The sequence below is a fragment of the Oryzias latipes genome, chromosome 6, assembly GCF_053564925.1.
Source record: "Oryzias latipes strain Hd-rR chromosome 6, Olatipes_Hd-rR_3.1".
NCBI classification, from domain to species: Eukaryota; Metazoa; Chordata; class Actinopteri; order Beloniformes; family Adrianichthyidae; genus Oryzias; species Oryzias latipes.
In genome coordinates, this window is record NC_136242.1 from 25,974,937 (window position 1) to 25,994,076 (window position 19,140).

The following is a 19,140-nucleotide window of genomic DNA, read 5'->3' on the forward strand; positions in this document are numbered from 1 at the left end:
TGTGAGTGAGAGCTTCTAGTCTGAATGGAGAAGCACAGTATGTTAAAGCCAGTGGACTAAGGGGAGGCTTTTAAAAGCCCATTCTAATGAAATCTGTGTATTTGGTGTTTTTAACATGCTCTTCTGGCTTTTTCTCATGATGTGGGACCTTGATATAGAAGATTAAGCTTAAAGTTGCTTTTATAAGTATTTCTTTATTCAAATCGGTATTTAGGAGGAGACACAAAATGCAGTTGGAAAAAGCTTGTAGATGTGATGTGGAGCCTGCAATGGCAAGCAACGAACTTTGTGCTCCGCTCCATTCCAATGTTTCCACTTATAGATGACTAGATTCATGTACGTCTTTGTTTTCCTCGTCTGAGCTGACATCAGGCTCAAAACGGCTGGAAAGCTCCAGTATTGCTTGCCATTTTTGTTGCACCAGGAGTGTTAGGTTGGGTGTTGTTAGGGATTGTAAGCTAGTAGGAAAAATTGTAGACAGATTGATGACAGGAAATAAAGGCGACTTACTCCACACCAAAAATCCCCGCCCTCAACTCAGAGGCGAATTTCTGATGAACTTCTGGCGCTCTGCAGAATCGATGTCCTAGAAAAGGACATTACTTTTAAATTATTGCCCAAAAATGGCATAATTATAAAAAAGAAAACACTGGGAACCCTTCAATGTAAGCCTACTCTGATAATAAAGTAGTCCAATTATTGTTTATTTTAATTTTCCTTGAATAATGAATTAACAAGCCTCATGAATGAAGGTAGATGATTATTTTGCTAGCTGATGAATAAACTGCCTTCATTTTTACAGTGTCAAATCATGTTTCCCAACTCAGCCGAAGAGGCTCTGAGAATAAACCTGCTATGCCTCATGCACAGGCTTCTCCCTTCGTCATGCCATCAAACAGCTCAGCTCTACTCAAGTTATCAACACTGTGCTGTTGGCGCCTCTGGTCCCAAAAGGCGTTGTCGCATCACAAAGCTCCGATCTAAGATGTTACAATTTACCTAAAAGTCTTAATTGGTGTAAGTCAAAAAATAGAATGCCTAACTATCTCTGATTATTGTCAATGCAAGGTAACACATGATAAGTGAATGAGTGCATGAACTTAGCAATGTTGATTTTTTTTTTTTTCTTTTTTTGGGATAAGTTTGTTTTGGAACAGATGAAGTTTCATCCAAAAAAAATTGTAAACTGGATTAAAATTCAAACAAGATTGAGAAAAGAGATTTAGAAAATCGGTGTCATATTTGGACAATTCTTTAGCTCAACAGCATATTATTTATAGCATTTGATCTTTTCCTATAAACAGAAAACATGGAAATGCCAAACTTTTGCTCAACAGTATTTCATAGGAACAAATCTGTGCTTTGGATGATGTGGACGCTGACAAAGAAAGCATTCAATCTGACCTGCTGTTTCCAGAGCGTATCATCGAGGGATGCTAAGCAGCCTTTGTTGGAGGCCAAGCTTTTTACTTAGACACCTGTGGATCACTGCATATCAACACAAGCTATTTTCTAGTCAGGTCAAAGTTAGATTGCTGCATGCTGCGGCACTTTATGGTCTTAAATAACACTAAAGCTCATTCCGCCCGATGATTGTGACCTCATTCACAGATTCAACACTGAGGGAGGTCACAAACATTAAGGTCACACACTGGAATTGTGCACATGTCGTCTAATGAAGATGTCGTTCTTTCAGGCACAAAAACATGTTTTCCATCCCATGCACATAAATTTTCCTCCCCAAACAAGCTAAGAAATATGGAATACAAGACATTTCCCCTTGTTATAAGTGGAAAATAATCAACCAATGGAACTAGTAAAATTTGTTTTGGTAAGATTTATTGAAATAAGTTGTGTGTTGCACTTTAAAGACAACATTTTCTCTAAAATGTTCTATAAATACCCATATTTAGGTACAGTACTCTGGTAATTCAAAATATTATCTCTTAATATAAGTGTGTATCGCTAAAAAAATTGTTTTCTATCTGTAAAGTAAAAAAATCCTTTTTAAGCACTACAACAGGCTAATCACCTCAGAATAAGACCTACACATTTAAATAATACTTAAAAATTATATCGAATAAAACTGTACAGTTTTGCTAAATCTCTTAAAATAAGGTGTTTTGCTCAAAAGTCGTTTTATATCACTAAATTCAGTATATTTACACACTTTTCCCCCAAAAAATGTCCTTTTTTAAGCACTGTAACAGCTCAATTAACCTTATTCCTAGCCCATAATTATCTAAAAATAAGTCTAGAATTGGACATTTCGGAATTTATGTCTCTCAAAAATTATGTCCAGTTTCCCTAAATCAAGCAAGTCTGTTTCTAAAAATAAGACCACTCACCATTCACAAGTAAAACTTAACTGCCTAAAAATATGTCAAATGAAATGTATTTTTTTTTTCATTAGAAATATTGCTTAAATGTCCAGTGCAGTTCCTGCATTTGTAGAAGAGCAAAAAAAAGCACAAACTACAAACCTGTCTGCATAAACTGTCAGCATTTTAGTCAAAAACGGCCTTGTGTAACATATTTCATGGAAATTCCGACTCAAAATGTTTTAAAAAGAAACCTATAAAATTCACTTCAAGCAACCTTGTTGTTTGTCTTTCTAGGTGTTTGTTTGCCAGAGCATATCTTCTTTAAAAGCTTTCGGTGAACTAACCAGCGAGGAAAAAAAAAAAAACCATCTTCATGAGTGTACGTGTATTTGTGTGTAGCACCTGTGCGTGGGTGTGTATTATGCAAATACCACTGGTATGAATGTACAGTAAGGCAATGGGAGCTGGATAAGGAAGTTATCAGGATAAAAACCCCATTGTGGTGGGGCAGCACCTGTAGTGTCTGCGTTCATATGTTGATTCAACGGACTGGAGAGCAAGAAGACTCGTCTTGTTTCACTTCACTACTAGCACTGCTGCACTGCGCGGTTGGAAACTCCAAAAACTCTATTGATCTGTTCAGCTTTATCCCTAAAGGATCTACAACAGACTTCAGTCAGGTCCGGGGGGATCCCAAACTTCTGGTGTGGTAAGTTGGCATCCTGGCACAGAAGAAGCAGCAGAGTGACGGAAGACCTAGACAACTCCTAAATTTATTCTTGATTTACTTAATAGCACTTATCATTTCTACAAATAATCGTAAAACTGAACTGTTGGTAGCACACAAAAACTAAAACTTTAAGCTTCAGGTGTACTACATTTTTACCAACATTTTGTTTTGGATTAACTCTGGAAGATTTCTCTCACAGTTCTGCATGAAAATGTAGGAAATGATTTACCTTTACCTTTAAATTTCAAACATCTTAATGGAAGATGGCAGATAAATAAATAAAAAAATGCATCATTATACAGGTTAGTTCAATTAATAGAGTTTTCTGCTTGGAGAAAATAAGTAAAACGACAAAAGCAAAACCTTAAAGTTTACGTTGAAACCGAGGATAAGGCTGTGCCTGCACTGAAAATGAAACCAGAAGATTTTGGCAAGATGCCATCTGACAAACAAGATCTTCTATCTCTTTACGTGAAGACCAAAAGTGTGTATTTAACTATTTAACTCCAGACTTTTGCTTTAAAGGAATTTGGTTTTGTTCAAATACATACTTAAATGAATAAAAAAAAAACTAACCCTGCTTCCCCACCTGCTTTAGAAAACGTGATGTTCTTTAGTTCACTTTGCAAACTGTCAACATGATTGCATCTGGCACCAATTTCTTCTGTAAGCAAGTTGCTGCAAAACTGGTTTGCCAAAGAAGTAAGAAGCTCCGTTGTCGTAAAAGGGCTTCAAAAGGTTGACCTGATAATTTAAGAGCTTGAGAATGTAATTTTCACAACTTACCAATAAAGTGAAGTCACAGATAGAAACATTTAATAATAAACTATGTAGGGCATGTTGCTTGGTTATATGGACTCAGATGAGAAGCGAACTGCTAGTTAACTATTACTTAAAGATAAGCCACTGAATGTGTTTTATTGTACCAATTTAAAAAAAATATATATATTGTTACTAAGTTAAGAAGGCTGAAGTGTGTATTAATAATTAATAGCTGCTGAGAAATGGTCATTGTAAATTTCTGATTAAATGAATTGGATTTGCTGTACTCTGTCTTTATGGAAGTTCTGGATTAAATAATAACTAAGATGTGAACTGTAAAAATTTTGCAGGCGATTATTTATTACTAAAACATTTGTTTAACATCTCTTTTAAGAATAAATTTACTTCCTATTTTTCATGACTTACGTTTTCAATTTATACTTAGAACTAAATTACTGGTTAATTATACTTTGGTTCTATGTGTGACTAATTCCCCAAGATTTAAATAAATAATATCTAATTGCTACCTTGATTTATTTTTGCTTTTCATTTGTATTATTTTTTTTAATCTTTTTAAATCACCTTCCATGTGTCTAAGTTAAAGCTTTTGGAAAGGCTTATTAGCATAACAATCTGCAATATTTAGCAACTTATGTTAACTATGTTAACACTTTTTGGCATATAACATTTTAACAAGTTCCGAGCAAAGTGTGCACAAAAAGTTTCTGGGAGCAATCTGGAATACTGCGCAGTGAAGTAGTTTTATTATGTTTTAAAATAAGTCACTGATTACGTTAAGCTTCACTATCTTATGAGCATAAAAGTCAAAGGTTTGCACACCTTTCCCTTTCTCTTAGAAGCCCTTGAAAAATGTTCACACTCCTTCAGGATATTTCACACCCTATTAATGTTGACTGTAAAGCAATTGTTTCTCACAACATTTTCACACAAAAAAAAGTTTTAAAAAAAATTGAAATTGAACTGTGTTTAAAAACAAAACCCTTAAAACTTATTTTTTACCCATAAACCATCAAAGTCTGGTACTTTGGACATCCACTTGCAAAACGTCAAAGCAGCTAAAAGTCAAAAAAACCTGATTTACATAGGATGCAAATAATCTGTCATTATGTGTAGAAATATGTTTTCTAATTTACTTTTCACATGAATACAAGATCATTAATAAAACATAAAAATAGATGTAAACAACATTTTTTAATCTTTATTATTTTTTCGCGTATATTTTCCAAAGTGAAGCAGTCCATCATGCATTTGGAAAAGAAACTGATTAAACTCGTGTGTTTTCTCTATGTTCATAAGCAAATGAGACATCTAAAGCATCAAACTTAACAGACCTGTTTGTCTAAACGGTAACTTTTTGCATCGTTCCTGCAACAAGAAAAACAAATAGAATTCACACCATTCAATTTTTTAAGAACGTTTTATCTGTCACTTCAGAGCTGACCATTTTCTTGGGAAAGTTCACCGTTAAAGTTAATTCTTTTTATTTCGGGGTCTTTTTTTAAAGGTTTGTATGGATTTTTAACAAAAAGTGAACTCCTCTGAACATCCTCTGTCTTTAGGGTATCACTCTTCTCCATCAGGTTTCTGCCAAAAATGGGTTCCTCTGCTAGAATAAATTCTATCTAAAGCAATATCTAAGGCGCTGTTTATTTTGTCAATGGGGAAAATAGGAGATGACGCCATATTTTTATTAGATTATCTTAAATAAACTAGGCCAGCCAACAAGGCAGTCAGACACGTGGTCTAGTGCATAAAAAGATGTATTACTATTATATTGTGTGCTCTAGTGATGACGAACTTGTTTTTGTCAAAAAACTATTTCTTATCATGTGTTTCTGCAATGAAGTCCCAAGTAAATGGCTTTCCAATGCTTAAACTTTTGTCATTGTAGTGCAACAACAGTTTTTAAAATGTCCTTATGGTGCAATGTGTGTAATTTTGTGTAATACCACAAAACAGACAATTAACATTTTTTCAGAGAAGGTTTTAGTTTTTTTTTCTGTTTTGTGTGTTTTAGATAGTTTATCTATCTAAATGCATAAAACGTATTTCATTTTAACACATTAATTCTGACCTCGCTGATCTGCTTCCTCAGTGTCTGGGCCATGTTACATCAGAGCGCAGGAGCTGCAGCATGAGTATCACTTCCTCTTCCACCCTGGACAGCCAGCTGACCACAGTCTGGAGCCCAACTCATTCTTATCCTGATGGTGAGCTGGACACAAAAACCCAAATCCTCCACTTTCTAGGTTTATTTGTGCTGTTCTTAGCAAAAAAAAACATTCTGTGAAGCTCAAACGGTTGAAGAAAACACGGTATGATGTTCTGCTAAAGGATTTTGATTAATCTCCCTTTAGCTATCTGACTCAAAACTGGAATAGATAGTGATAATTGCTTAGCAATGATCTGTTGCTCATTTGTGTTCAAAGCTCTGAACCATGAATTCTGGCAGTGAAACAAAAGCTCTTTCACTAAAATTTCTCCTAGATTAATCATTGACACATTCCTTTGTGGAATTTTTTTTTTTTCCCATCAGTTTAATCTTTACTCCAAAGCCTAAATACGTCAATCCTCTAAACAAACCTTTTACTTTCTTTTTAAAAAACAACTACTGATGTGTCTCTTCAGGGCCGTTGGTCATGTCTGGATATCCAAGTCGCACGTGGCAACATGAGTCTCAGCCTCAGTTCTGGAGCAAGTTTCAGGTGTGGGAGTGGCTGCAGCAGGTCATGGACATACACCAGATCGATGCCTCCAGCATTCCCTTACAAAATTTTGACATGGATGGCCATCAGCTCTGCAGCCTGAGCTACCAAGATTTCCTACGTGCAGCAGGCAGCGTGGGACCAATCCTCTTCCACAGCATCACCGAGCTCAAGTGGAGCGGTACGTCTGTGAGGCCAACTGCGCCATGTGGGGCCTTAAAGAGGGATGATTAGTCCCTCTGGAAGAAAAGCTAGATGATTGCATGTGGAAAAGTTTCCATTAGTTGTTACTGAGTTCAGAGCTGGACAGGGGGCTGGGAACAAGGCTGCATGAGGCTGTATAAGTAAAAGGGAACTTTAAGGAAAAATATTTAATTGGTTTGTTGTTTTTTTTATTGGGAAGAATTCCCCAGGAAAAAACAAAGGTAGAGCTGGGAAATACAAGTTTCATCTGTGGTTTTCAGAAAAAATAAAACCAATAAATAAACACCGTATTTTTGGAACTAATCAAGATTACAATCAAACGGTTGCATCTCCTGCCTGAATGACAGCAGCTCAGTGGATGAAAACTGTTGTGGAACATTGGAAACCCCTACCAAACTGGATTTGGTCACTGGGCATTACAGCCATAAAACCTCTGATGATTGATTCCTTCTAAAACCAGAACCAGATCCTTTCATTTTACCAAAATGTTTACAAATTCTTGTTTTAGTGGAACCAGTTGTTAAAATAATCCTGCATTTTTCGGTATAAGTACCAAATTTGGCATGGTTGTCGCTGACGGGCCACTGTTTCATAACAGCATGTTTTTCACAAGGAAATTCAAGATTTTAATATTTTTTAATATGCATTTTGTGCATTATCTGCCCAAGATGTCGAGTCTAGGGCAAATAGAAATCAAATATTTGGGAAACAATAGAGTAAATGGCTGTTATATTTAAAAATGGCTGCCATTTTGGATTTTTCCTGTAGTAAATGTGCTTTTCTGAAAAAGGAGATCCTAAGGTAGGCCTACAACCATGACAGATTTGGTGTTTGTACCAAAAAAGGCCTGATTTGTCTGGTATATCGACCCAACCAGCTCCACTAGTTGTCCTCAGGGTAAAGAGACACTTTGCAATTATACTCTCTAAATATAAAACTATGTGCAAGAAATCAACTTTCACATCACATCATACCTCACCTACCCCCCCCTCCCCTTCTCTCACACAGGCCAGTGCCATGTGGATATTGGGCAGCTAGAACTGAAACCAGCAGGTGAGAAACAATTTTTCTATTTAAAGCAGCTGAATGTGTTCTTTAAAAAAAACTTACATTCATGTCCTTTATAGCAGATTTTTCGCCATTTCCCGATGTCAGTTATCCAGCTGGAGGTATTATAAATATTTAAACTGCATGTTTTTTTTCTTCATATTTTGCCCTTAATGTTTAGACTATTTTTATCTCTTATCATTTCAGAGATCTATGAACCCTCTGTTAACACACTTGCGCCTGATGCCACTCCCGTCTCTTCTAGTCCTGGTATCCATTTCCTTTTATTATCACAATAAAACATATGTTAAACATCATACATGATAAGTAAGAGTTGACTTTTTTATTTTGTTTTTCTCCCAGACATCAAACGTTCCTTTAGTCGAGGTCATCAGGTCAAAAAACACAGTAAGTGATGGAAACAAGTCGATGCAAAATGCCAATAATCACTTTTATTGATTCTGATGCAACTACCTGTTTAATTGGTTTTTTTTTCCCCAAAGACCCAAGAGGGACCCATTTATGGGAATTCATCAGAGACATTCTGCTGAATCCAGAGCGAAACCCAGGGCTGATTAAGTGGGAGGATCGGACAGAGGGGGTTTTTCGCTTCCTCAAGTCAGAAGCAGTGGCACAGCTGTGGGGGAAAAAGAAAAATAACAGCAGCATGACCTACGAGAAGCTCAGTCGTGCTATGAGGTAAGCTACGTCAATAGCGCAGACAACAAAAACCTCAGGCGGATGTGCTCATACGCAGGAAAATGAGTTTTATAGTGAACTCACATCAAACATGTCAGCATTTCCAGGACACAGAAAAATGTAAATTGGAAAAAAAAAAAAAAAGAACTAAATAAAATATGATGGAAACAATATTTTACATGCACTCATACATTTGGACCAAGTTTCCTTAAATAAGTTTCCTGGTTAGCAAACCGAAATCACTTTGACCACTTAGTTTGTTAAAACATAAAATAATTCCAACTTTTGCATTTTGTCTCTTTTTTTAACAAATTTTTGTCATCAGTAAACTGTTTTTTTTATGATAAATATGCACCTTTGGAGATGATTGTAAGGTCTTAGGCCTGCTTTTAACTCCCCAAACAGCTTTTCTTTGATAAAGGGGCCTATATTATGCTATTAAACAGCCTCTCAGAGTAAACCATTTCCATATATATGACAATATATTACCTTTGGCACACTAAAGAACCTTTTTCTTTTTCTATACGATTCAATCTCTAAGGCACCACCTTTCGCTCTGTGTGGGTGCCGCCCATTTCATGACGTCTGCCTAAAGTTGTGCAAATAAAAGAAAGTGTTTTAGCTGATCCCCGCTTGCTCCGAGGAAAAAGTTGGTGTGTGTGTTAGCCTGGGGGCGGTGCTGGCAGTGCAGACTCTTCCTGGAAGGGGCTGTTCCTCACTTTGTTTCGTCAAAATATGAGAACTCACTCGTTTTCGTGTGTTGGGAGGGGCTGGTTCTCAGAGAGAAGGTTTTTAGAGGAAAATACTTAGAAATGCATTATAGATCAAAATACCGCTTTGGGGTTGTTCTTGGTAAGGAATAAACATTATAATACACTTAAAGGCTCAAAGTTGATTTTTTTTTTTTGCATGATATAGGCCGTTTAAACTGAGACATTTTAAAAATGTTGTTGAATTTAACAATTAATTTGTACAGCAAAAAAAGCATTTCACCCTGATACACATTGCGTAGTTCTGTTGTGTTCAAAGCTCTACCTCAAAAAGGATTTTTATTCAGCCACCTGTGGACAAGTTTTCCAGCCCATACAAGCAAAAATCCATTACAGTTCATGTTGCCCAAGAAAGAAGCAGGAATGACCTTTTGTAACAGAAGAGAAAATAAAATTCATTCCGGTTTGGTGTCTCAGTTTGGCAAAGTAAACCTGAGTCACAACCTCGGTGGAATTACTGACTTGGATCGCCTGGGGTGCCTCACAGAAACTAGAAAAAAAGAATCCAAGAAGCAGTTACATTTACTGAATGTATATTAAAAAAAAAAAGTTTATAACTCTGAACCTCAACCAAGATAGTTGGCATGAGAAATGCTCCTGAAATTATCTAGAAAGAAATTGTCGAGTTCTTGCAACTGTCTTTCGTTTGTGCTTTGATTTGCAAAAACGTCTTTAATTTGGGTTTTATTTTTTCTATTGCAGATACTATTACAAAAGGGAAATCCTAGAACGGGTAGATGGGCGCAGGCTGGTTTACAAGTTCGGAAGAAATGCAAGAGGATGGAGGGAGACGGAGAAGTGACAATTTCATTAATTTATATTTTCTATGCCCACATGCATAAACAGGATATTTTATTGTTATTCAGCATTTTTTATATCTAGATGTGTTCAAACTGTTTACAAAAGTTTCATTGCTTTTTCTTTCTCCGGCTTGTGTTGACTCTCTTCTGACATTGTTTATTTGTAATCTTATTACCAGTTAAATATGAGTTGCCTGTTTACATAGAATATACCTGAAGAAAAAGGATGGCAAACCTGCCTGACTGTTTTATGAAAGAAGCAGACACTCTTTGGTCCCAAAGGAGCACATGTTGAAGTCAAAGCACATGTGGCAAACCCATGTATGTGTTTTTGGCACTGATACTGTGAAGTGTCTTTTTGGGATAGATGTGGATCACAAATACATTTTTCTAAGGAAAAATGATTTATATTTTAGGCTAGACTAAAATTTGTTGTTTTCTGATTTCAGACTTTGCATTTTAAGCTGTAAAAAAAATTTGTACTTTTCTTTTTTCTTTTTTTTTTTTACATTTGTAACAAATAAAGCTTTTGGTTGTTTTTATTACATGAAGCTTGTTTTTAACGGTTGAACATATCAATGTATGTGAAAGAGATTTCCGTCAGGACTTGTGTTTTCAGGCTGCCATGAAAGTTGCAGCAATTCCTTTTAACTTGAACAATGTTGACTGTCAGTGAGTTGCAGCTTCAAACCCCAGCTTTAAATCTTGTTTGTACCAAAAGCTGTTCTGAGTTTGACTTTGAAGAGCCACGGGCTTTCAGATAGGGCAGGTTGTTTCTGTTTTATCCTGACAGTGAAATGCCAGGCAGTTAATTGCTTGTGGGTGTGTGCCTTAGCAGCAGAGCTGGTTCCTGTGGGCAGCCAACAAAATGATTGAGCCACGATGGCCAACCAGATAAAACTGGGTTGATAAAAGCCTCCTTTCTTTATTCTGTGTTCTCAAACAAATTTACAGCTAATCTTTGCTTTGATTTATCTGACCATGCGACTCTTCTTTACATATTGTGGCATTCATGGACAATGGATTCTGACATTATCTTTTTCCAAAGCCATTGTCACATATAATCATAGTGCAGGCCGAAGAAAACTGTCATTTTGTTAATTAGCATTAAACCTCTATATAAGACAAGCCCTGATGCATTTTCTGAGCAATAAAAAGAGAATTTCTTTGCTGGAAAACATGTTTGATTAGAGAAATACACCATAAGGAGTCACTGAATTAAAGAAAATTGCTTCAGCACAGACAATCGAAGCAGCAGCTGCTGAGGACTGGATTGAAATCATAGTTACTGATTATCGTGTTGTCGCAGAACATGAAGCAAATGAGCGATTCAGATTCAAGTGCACATGCATCACATTCATATTGTTTAGAGTTTTTGTCGTTATATAGAGCAGACATGCTTTGTTTTTGATGCTACACCAAACAGACGTGACAAAGCGGGTGCAGTGTGGTCTGCCGACTTCATTTGCATTTTTGGGAAACGATAAAACGACCTTAAAAAGCACGGCAAAGACAGCACAACACGATGCAGGATTTACAAAAACAAAAGGACAATGTTACAGTGCTGATAGATAAAGAAAACAGCTTGGGGCTTGTAAGAGATCGCATTTTAGCAGTATGAAAAAACCAGGCTGCATGGAATCTCCTAGTGCAATTATTTTTAACAGTTACACTCAAGAGTGTAGATCACACTTATACAGGTATCAGTATCCTAATCTAGAGAATAAAAAACATCATCGTGATTCCCGCCATCTGATTTGGTGTTGAAGTGCTTGAGGCTTTCTTCCGAAAAACACGGATTTTGACTCAGTGTCTGCTTCATGTAGCTCATGCAGGAGGATAAACATCGTTAAGTGAAAACCAAAAACCTTACTTTATTTTTAATGCTGTAGGTTGCACCGGATTGTAAAGCACATTGTAGTTTCAAAATAACATCATATATACGATGTACCACACTTGAAGGCGCATTAACCCTATGCTATCTTAGATGACCCCACACTTACACGTGTTATCTGTACCATGACAAAGGTGGATAAAGGTGGAAAGATTTCATGTAATCCATGGACACCAGTGAGGTTCACAAATCATTGAAGAAAAAAGGTTCAGTGCACTGTCTAGTGGGTCTAAATGACCCAACTCCCAACGTTAAAGTGCCTAGGATAGCACAAGGGTTAAGCGGAAACAAAGAGTCAGAAATAAGTCCTTCAGTCAGTCCGACTTTATTAACTGCATATACAGTAATTCTGGTACTTGTTTGTAACATGCTACACATTAGACGTGTTGCTATATTTACAACCAAACTTGTTTGCAAGTTTGCAATAGCAGACCAACGTTTCGACAGAGCGACATGTTGCTCTCAAAGTCGATTTCACATCAGTAACCAGAATTAATTCATACAGAAAGTGCTCTGGTTTATAGGGCCCACCTTTGCTTTTTGTAAAAAAAAGATTAGGCTTTTAATGCACTTTTTGGCGCGGAAAATAAGGTATACAGTTCAGTTTTTAGTGTGCTCCATAATTTCAGATAAAGAAATCAAAAAACAAAACCTCCTGCCTTCTGTCAGACGATTGTGGGTATTTTCTGTGTGATTTCCAACTGATTTACACAGACTGAGCAAAATTAATGTTGAGCAATAGGTCTAGTTTGCCAATAACCTCTGATGTCAAGTCATAAATAAAACAAGTCAGGGAGCGTCATAGCTACAGTTGGACCTCAACTCCTCTACATATTTGATCCATCTGTCATTAAACGTTAATCATCACTGCAAAGTCAAACGATACCGAGGATCATCAGGGACAGAAAAAAACAGAAGAAAAATAAAAGCTGTGGTTAATTTTATCTGCTGTAATGTAGGGGTTTTTGAGGTGACTAACAAATGAGCAGTTATAAGCAAATGATGCAGACTTATCTACCTAATACGAAGAGAAGCCTCATTTTCCTAACAGGCCGCAGGGCAGCAAATGCCAAACCTCTTTTTGCATAGTCGCAGTGTGATTATGTAAAAATCCTGATTAAAATCAAGATGTGTGTTGTTGTTGTTGTTTTTTTTCTTTGCAATAGTATTTCATTGTGATTAAAATAGGCATGTGACACTTGGAAAAAAGAAGACACACAAAAAAAGCTTCGTTAAACCAGTAAAACATGAAATGACTGGGACTTGCTGGAGGCACATCAGAGTTGGCTCTGAGGGCAAATATGCACCCAAACAAGTTGTAATGGATCACAGAAGGAAATGAAGCACTCACCTGCTTGTGTGAAGACACATTTATCTTATGCTGCTCATTCTAGCAGAAACAGCTGAAGAAATGCTAATGGCCTGCCTCAAAAACTGCCTTTTGTTTAGCCTGAAATGAAAATTGTTAAAAAGATATGTATTTTCACATTTATATGAGCAACACAAAGTCTACGATATTTTTTAAAAGAGGGGACATTTATTCAATCAGATACATGTCAGGTGAATGAGTGATAAAACATAGCCTGATCATGAAGACAGCCAGATGGGATTTTATATCTATGCGACTGCTCAGTGCAGCCATTGTGTTCTCTTCATAGATATTCTGTCACATCTTATCGTTTTCATCATCCTCCCTTCACACTCAAATGGACCTGTGAGGCATCCGACCAGATTTCTGATTTGAACAGATTAGAGCTCCGTCATTGATACAGTTTTACTTTTTTGAAAGTGGAAACAGAGTCGCCTGCAACAACAACAACAACAACATTTAAAACATCCGAAAACATTCAAAACTCAGTGGAACAATGCATGACTGCACTATACTTGTGACACAAAGAAGCATGAGGAAAACCCCAGAAGATGCAGTTTGCAAGCATTCCATGAATTATGACAAAATGCAAGCACTTACACTATCTAAGGCACATGTGTCAAACTCAAGGCCTGCGGGCAAAATGTGGCCCGCCATGTCATTTTAGGTGGCCCGCGAGAGCATAAAAGTTTTTAATTTCTTAAAATCAAAAATAAAATTTGGTGTGTATTTATTCATATTTAGGGGGAATTGGACTTGAAATATCAGATTGGGCATTAGGACTTAAACACTGTCCATATAACCTAACCTGACAGAATCAAATTTAAAAGGATTTATGCTAGAGTAACAAGTAAACATGTTTTCCATGCAACTGTAATTGTCACTTTTAAAAGTTATAGTAAAAAAATAATGAGTTATTTAGCATTAAGGAGTTGTTACATTTATTTTTCCATTACATTTAGCTACATTTATAAGTTATAACTGGCCCTTTGAGGATAGCCACTATGCTAATGTGGCCCTCTGTGAAAATAAGTTTGACACCCCTGATCTAAGGTAACTTCCTGCTTACATTTTTACTTTCCATTCGTTTTTGTTCGTATCTACTGCACTTTTGAGCATGACCTCACTCTTTTGCTGCCTTGATTTGTTTATTTATTTGAATAAGTGACCAAAAGATATTGGAGATTGGACGAGGGGATTTGTTGGATAGATGGTCGATTTCCTTGTTCATAAAATAAGCTTCAATAGTCAAACTGATTTGTAATAATTGCAAGGTTTATTTTATTTTGAATTAATGTTACCACTTGCAATGAATTTTAATGAAAGGCTCAAAAACAGAACGTTAAATATTGTGTGTGTGTGTGTGTGTGTGTGTAGGTGTGTGTGTGTGTAGGTGTGTGGGTCTGTGTGTGTGCGTTTGTGTGAGTGTGTTTAGATACTTGGTGCTTATTTTTTATTGTAATGATGGATAAATGATTAAAACAAAGAAAGAGATTTTTATTTTAAAACATGACGCAGAAAATATAATTATTGGAAAACTGCCACAGTTTGTGAAACACAATATTTTATCGTTACATTTGATTTTAAAAGGAAATTGATGGATAAAATGAAATTAAAGTAACAGTAAATGTTGTCAGAAAACCACGTTTATGAAAGACGGGAAATTGTATGCTGCAGGGAATTACTTGTCTGAAACTAAAACCTCTTCATTTTGATTATTTTTCTTTCTTTTATGGTCTGGACTATTGTCTGGAGCCAAGCATAATTTAAAATCTGTTTTGACTTTTCATACTGAAATGGAAATTCCAGAAAAAGCAAAAAAGTTTGAGACAAATAAAAGAACATGTAATTATTTTATGTAAATAATTGTCTTTAAAAGCCACAAAAGAAAGTAAAATTACACTGTTTTTTATTAAAAAATACAAAGAAAAAATATAATGTCTGGTCAATCTAAATTAAATTACATAAATATCATCAATCTTATACAATGTGCAACAATATTATTGTCATTCTCACTTATTTGTTAATTATCTTTGTTATTTATTGGCTGACTGCATTATAGATGGGACTTAATGTACAAAAGAATAATTCAAATGTAATGTTTCATGCTAAGGAATAAGGATTATTTGCTGTCCTTTTATGCCCTCCTAATTATCTGTAACAAGTACGATGCTTTTAACAAACCCCAATGTTTAGATAGAGAGCTGCATATAGTAAGGCAGTTTACAAATTAAGAAGATAAAACACACCATTGCTTTTCACTACACAAAAAATTGTATAGTAAAATTCCACAAAAAAAAACGGAATAAAACAAGGAAGTTTGAAAAATAACACCTTTAGTCTAATTAGTACCTGGGGTAATTCTTTGAAAGATAACGCTTGTGCTGTCTTAGAAATCTCTCAATAAAAGGCTGGTTGAATAGTTTTGACATCCTGTTAGAATGCTGTTTGGATAACCTGCTCTATGAGGAAGAATGCTTCGAGAAAAATAAATCCCCAGTGACTGGAAACACTCGTAACAGGTCGCCAACATTGTGGTTCCACTGGTTATTACACCTGAGGGATGGGACTTGAAGGTCTAGATAAGAAAGATAGGAAAAGATGACAGTTTTTAGTTTGCATTTAGATTTGGCTTTCTTTGTTTTTTTCAAAAAAATAAGCCCATTCTGAAAGGGTTTTACTCTTAGTTTTTCCCAGCATGCAATAAAATGAATCCATCAAAAAAAGTTTTTTTTTATAAAAAAGTGCTTCTCATACTTGCGCAACTCAAAGCGTTTATAAACTAAAAAATAGAATCAGACAATAAATAAATAAATCGATATAAGGAGAGAAACCCAGTCCACCCTTTTCCCAACCCCCTCCCTCCATTAACACACACAAGCACATTAACACACAAGTGTGGTTTGCCCTTAAACCAGATTGATATTTTCTAACATTTTTGGTCATTTAAAAACTCATGCAGTTGAGTAGAGAGACTTTTTTCTATAATTTTACTTAAATACGGTAAGTTGGATACAGTTCTGTAGTTATCTAGAGTATTTGGATCTAAATGACTCTCCTTCGGGGGGGGGAATCACCACTACAGACGGTGAGACACCCATCTGAATAAAGCAGTTTCCTATTTTTAAAAGCTCTGACTCAAAGAATCCATAAAGTGAAGTGGGAATGGGACCTAAAAGGCATTTTTAGGTGTTTACTTGGGATAAAACTAGACCAAGCATCTCCGCATCATCCAGGACAAAATGCTATAATCAGTTCAAAAAATAAAATAATTAGTCACCAAATTCATTTCAGGCAAAGGTGTGATGCAGAGAGAACCACTCAGAAAACTAGCAGTAATAAAATACGACGTATGGTTAGAATAAAAGCATCAGAACATCTAACAGTCACAACGACAAATTCCATGTCACCGTGACAACGCTGCCATGGGAATATGTGTTTCAAATACTTGGGGAAAAATAAACATGAAGTTCATAGAAAAACAAACAACTCAACATTAGGTTCCTTTGGTCAGCATTTAAAAGGTAGGACAACATTTCTGTTTATTTGTACCCAGTAACTGAATTAAAGATTCACTCTGATAAAAATAATATTATTTTTGGTGTTTGTAACGTGTCTGCAACATTTTTCTGATGGTGGAGGACATATATCAAGGAATTTAAGCTCAAAATTCCATGTCTGAGATTTTGTTTTCAATCAGGAGCAGTTGCAAAAATGCCGTTTCAAAAAAGAGCTTATTTGTGACAAGATAACACGCTGGGCGGGCCTCAAGCTCCCTGCTCTGAACCTTCAGCAACAGAGAGGGGATGCTCTGCACCATCGGTCATGCCCACAAATTTCTAATGAACTTCTGCTGCTCTGCAGAAACTATAGTCCTAAAAATAGCAGTTGTTTTTATTTTCAGTTTTGGCTATAAAACACCATAATCATGTCAATCAAACCACTGGGAATGCTTTGAAAAAAAATCCAAAAGATGATCAAAAACGTGGCTTAATAAGGACAAATATAATTTACATGACAAATGTTCTGACAAGCTACAGGTGGGGAAGGGCCTTCATTATATGAAACCTTTTATTCTTTAACAAGTACACATAATAAAAAGTTATTTTTAAAATATATATACTTTTAGCTCCTGGATTCTGTTTCATAACAAACAAAGTTACTAAAATAATGTCAGTTTCGTAGTGCTTTTAAACATTATATCTTTAGTTGAAGACTTAAAACTTGAATGAAACAGCTGTATGAGCCAAAAATGCTGTGATAAGAGATTAATGTCACAAAAGATTTTTTTTTTTGTTTTTGTACAGTTTTTACTTAGCTCTTTCTCTTGAAGCAATGGCAACATCAGAACCTTGGGTTGGACCCTGGAGGCCCCACAAACCCAGAGGGCCTATTTCTGCACAGTTTAGGAGCCCGGGGCCGAAATATGAATTGCCATCAATCACAGGTATGACTAACTTCTCTTGCACTAAAAGTGAAAATAGCTTTTCCAACGTGTCACTTTTTTTTGTTTTCATTCATTTTTTTTTTTATTTTTGCCTGAAAAGGTTGTGTTCTGCAGGAATCTACAAAAAGAACTGCACCAGCTTTCACGATAGGTACCCGTGTTAAAGAGCGCCCCCGCTCTCCAGGACCAGAATTGTCTTTCATCTCAACTGGCAAAAATACACAGGGGATAACGTTTGGAAAAATGTTACCACCACCAAAATCCTTCCAAGTCCCAGGACCAGGTACACTCTGCACAATAAAACAGATCAGATATTTAATAAATAACCTAAAAAGGTGACTCTACAACTCCTGCTGCTGTTTTAGGCACATACTGCCCAGAACGCTCAGAACACGTGACCTTCCCGAGAGTTCGTGACTTTTCTTTGGCTGGGAGACATCCAGAAAAGAAGAAGGATGTTACCCCAGGCAGGCCTTCCTTCCACTAACCATTTGAAACTTTTACTTTTAGAAATACAAACATTTCCTTGCTCTTTGTCATAATTCAGGGCCCGCAGCCTACAATTTGTTTGAGAAAAATCCCAAGGCACCAAGTTACACCCTGAAGGGACGCACTAAAAGTGGAGACTTATACGGGTACCCGAATCAGGTGTGGTGATTGATACACTAAGGATTTACTTTGAGAATGCAAACAAAATCCTGATTTTCTGATATTTCTCATGCAACTGCTTAACAGAATCCAGGTCCAGCTGCATACAAAGCTGTGAATTCTGACACTTATTTGAAGAAAGCCCCCCACTACAGTTTTCAAGGTCGCAACTTTATGCCCCTGGATAAAACAAATACACCTGGTCCAGCACAGTACCATCCTAAAGGGGTAAAACAAAAGAAACCATTTTAGTCAGAATAGTTCCAAATATGAGCATTGTGCTTTTAAATATCTGAAGTGTATTCACTTACTTTTCTTTTACCAGGAATCCCTTACAAAAAGGAACGCCCCATGCTTCACCTTTGGAGTGCATCATTCAGAATACGTCTTACCTGTGTTCCGGAAAACTGACGAAGAATGAAGCACAGCGGCTAGAAATAAAGTTTAAAAGGCTAAATGTGGGCGTACTTTTGTTCATGTAGCATGTAATTATTTGGCAATTAGTTACAATTTATTTGATCTAATAAAAAAACATAGTGTTAATTTGACTCTTTAGCAAAAAAGAGGTTTAAACTCTTTGATATAGACAGTTTTCTTTCATTTCCATAGCTTTACTTTTTCATACAAGATACAGTAAATACAGTTTTGTAATAATATGAACGATTTTTAGAGACCTTCAATAAAATGATGCATTTCTGTCTGTTCAAGTACTGATTCACA

General features: G+C 36.1%; 2 protein-coding genes across 4 annotated transcripts; both read left to right on the forward strand.

The window, feature by feature from the left end:
• Nucleotides 1-2,820: 2,820 nt before the first annotated feature.
• On the forward strand, nucleotides 2,821-10,607 carry ehf (ets homologous factor). 2 transcript variants are annotated; one of them, XM_004069728.5, is made up of 9 exons: nucleotides 2,821-3,033; nucleotides 5,933-6,047; nucleotides 6,466-6,723; nucleotides 7,755-7,799; nucleotides 7,874-7,915; nucleotides 8,001-8,063; nucleotides 8,157-8,201; nucleotides 8,297-8,492; nucleotides 9,965-10,607. In XM_004069728.5, exons 2-9 carry the CDS (start codon nucleotides 5,972-5,974, stop codon nucleotides 10,062-10,064), a joined length of 825 nt encoding a protein of 274 aa, XP_004069776.1. In that variant the 5' UTR covers nucleotides 2,821-3,033; nucleotides 5,933-5,971; the 3' UTR covers nucleotides 10,065-10,607. The 2 variants fall into 2 exon arrangements, with proteins under 2 accessions (XP_004069776.1, XP_011474605.1); XM_011476303.4 differs by having other exon boundaries at nucleotides 7,877-7,915.
• A 6,110-nt stretch (nucleotides 10,608-16,717) lies between these two features.
• Nucleotides 16,718-18,877, forward strand: LOC101170089 (ciliary microtubule associated protein 1A). Of its 2 annotated transcripts, none has more exons than XM_011476609.4 (7): nucleotides 16,718-16,849; nucleotides 17,659-17,772; nucleotides 17,873-18,055; nucleotides 18,138-18,239; nucleotides 18,320-18,420; nucleotides 18,508-18,648; nucleotides 18,746-18,877. In XM_011476609.4, the coding sequence occupies exons 1-7, from the start codon at nucleotides 16,759-16,761 to the stop codon at nucleotides 18,839-18,841; spliced, it is 828 nt and encodes a 275-aa protein (XP_011474911.3). In that variant the 5' UTR covers nucleotides 16,718-16,758; the 3' UTR covers nucleotides 18,842-18,877. The 2 variants fall into 2 exon arrangements, with proteins under 2 accessions (XP_011474911.3, XP_020559801.2); XM_020704142.3 differs by having other exon boundaries at nucleotides 16,722-16,849; nucleotides 17,633-17,772.
• Nucleotides 18,878-19,140: the final 263 nt, after the last annotated feature.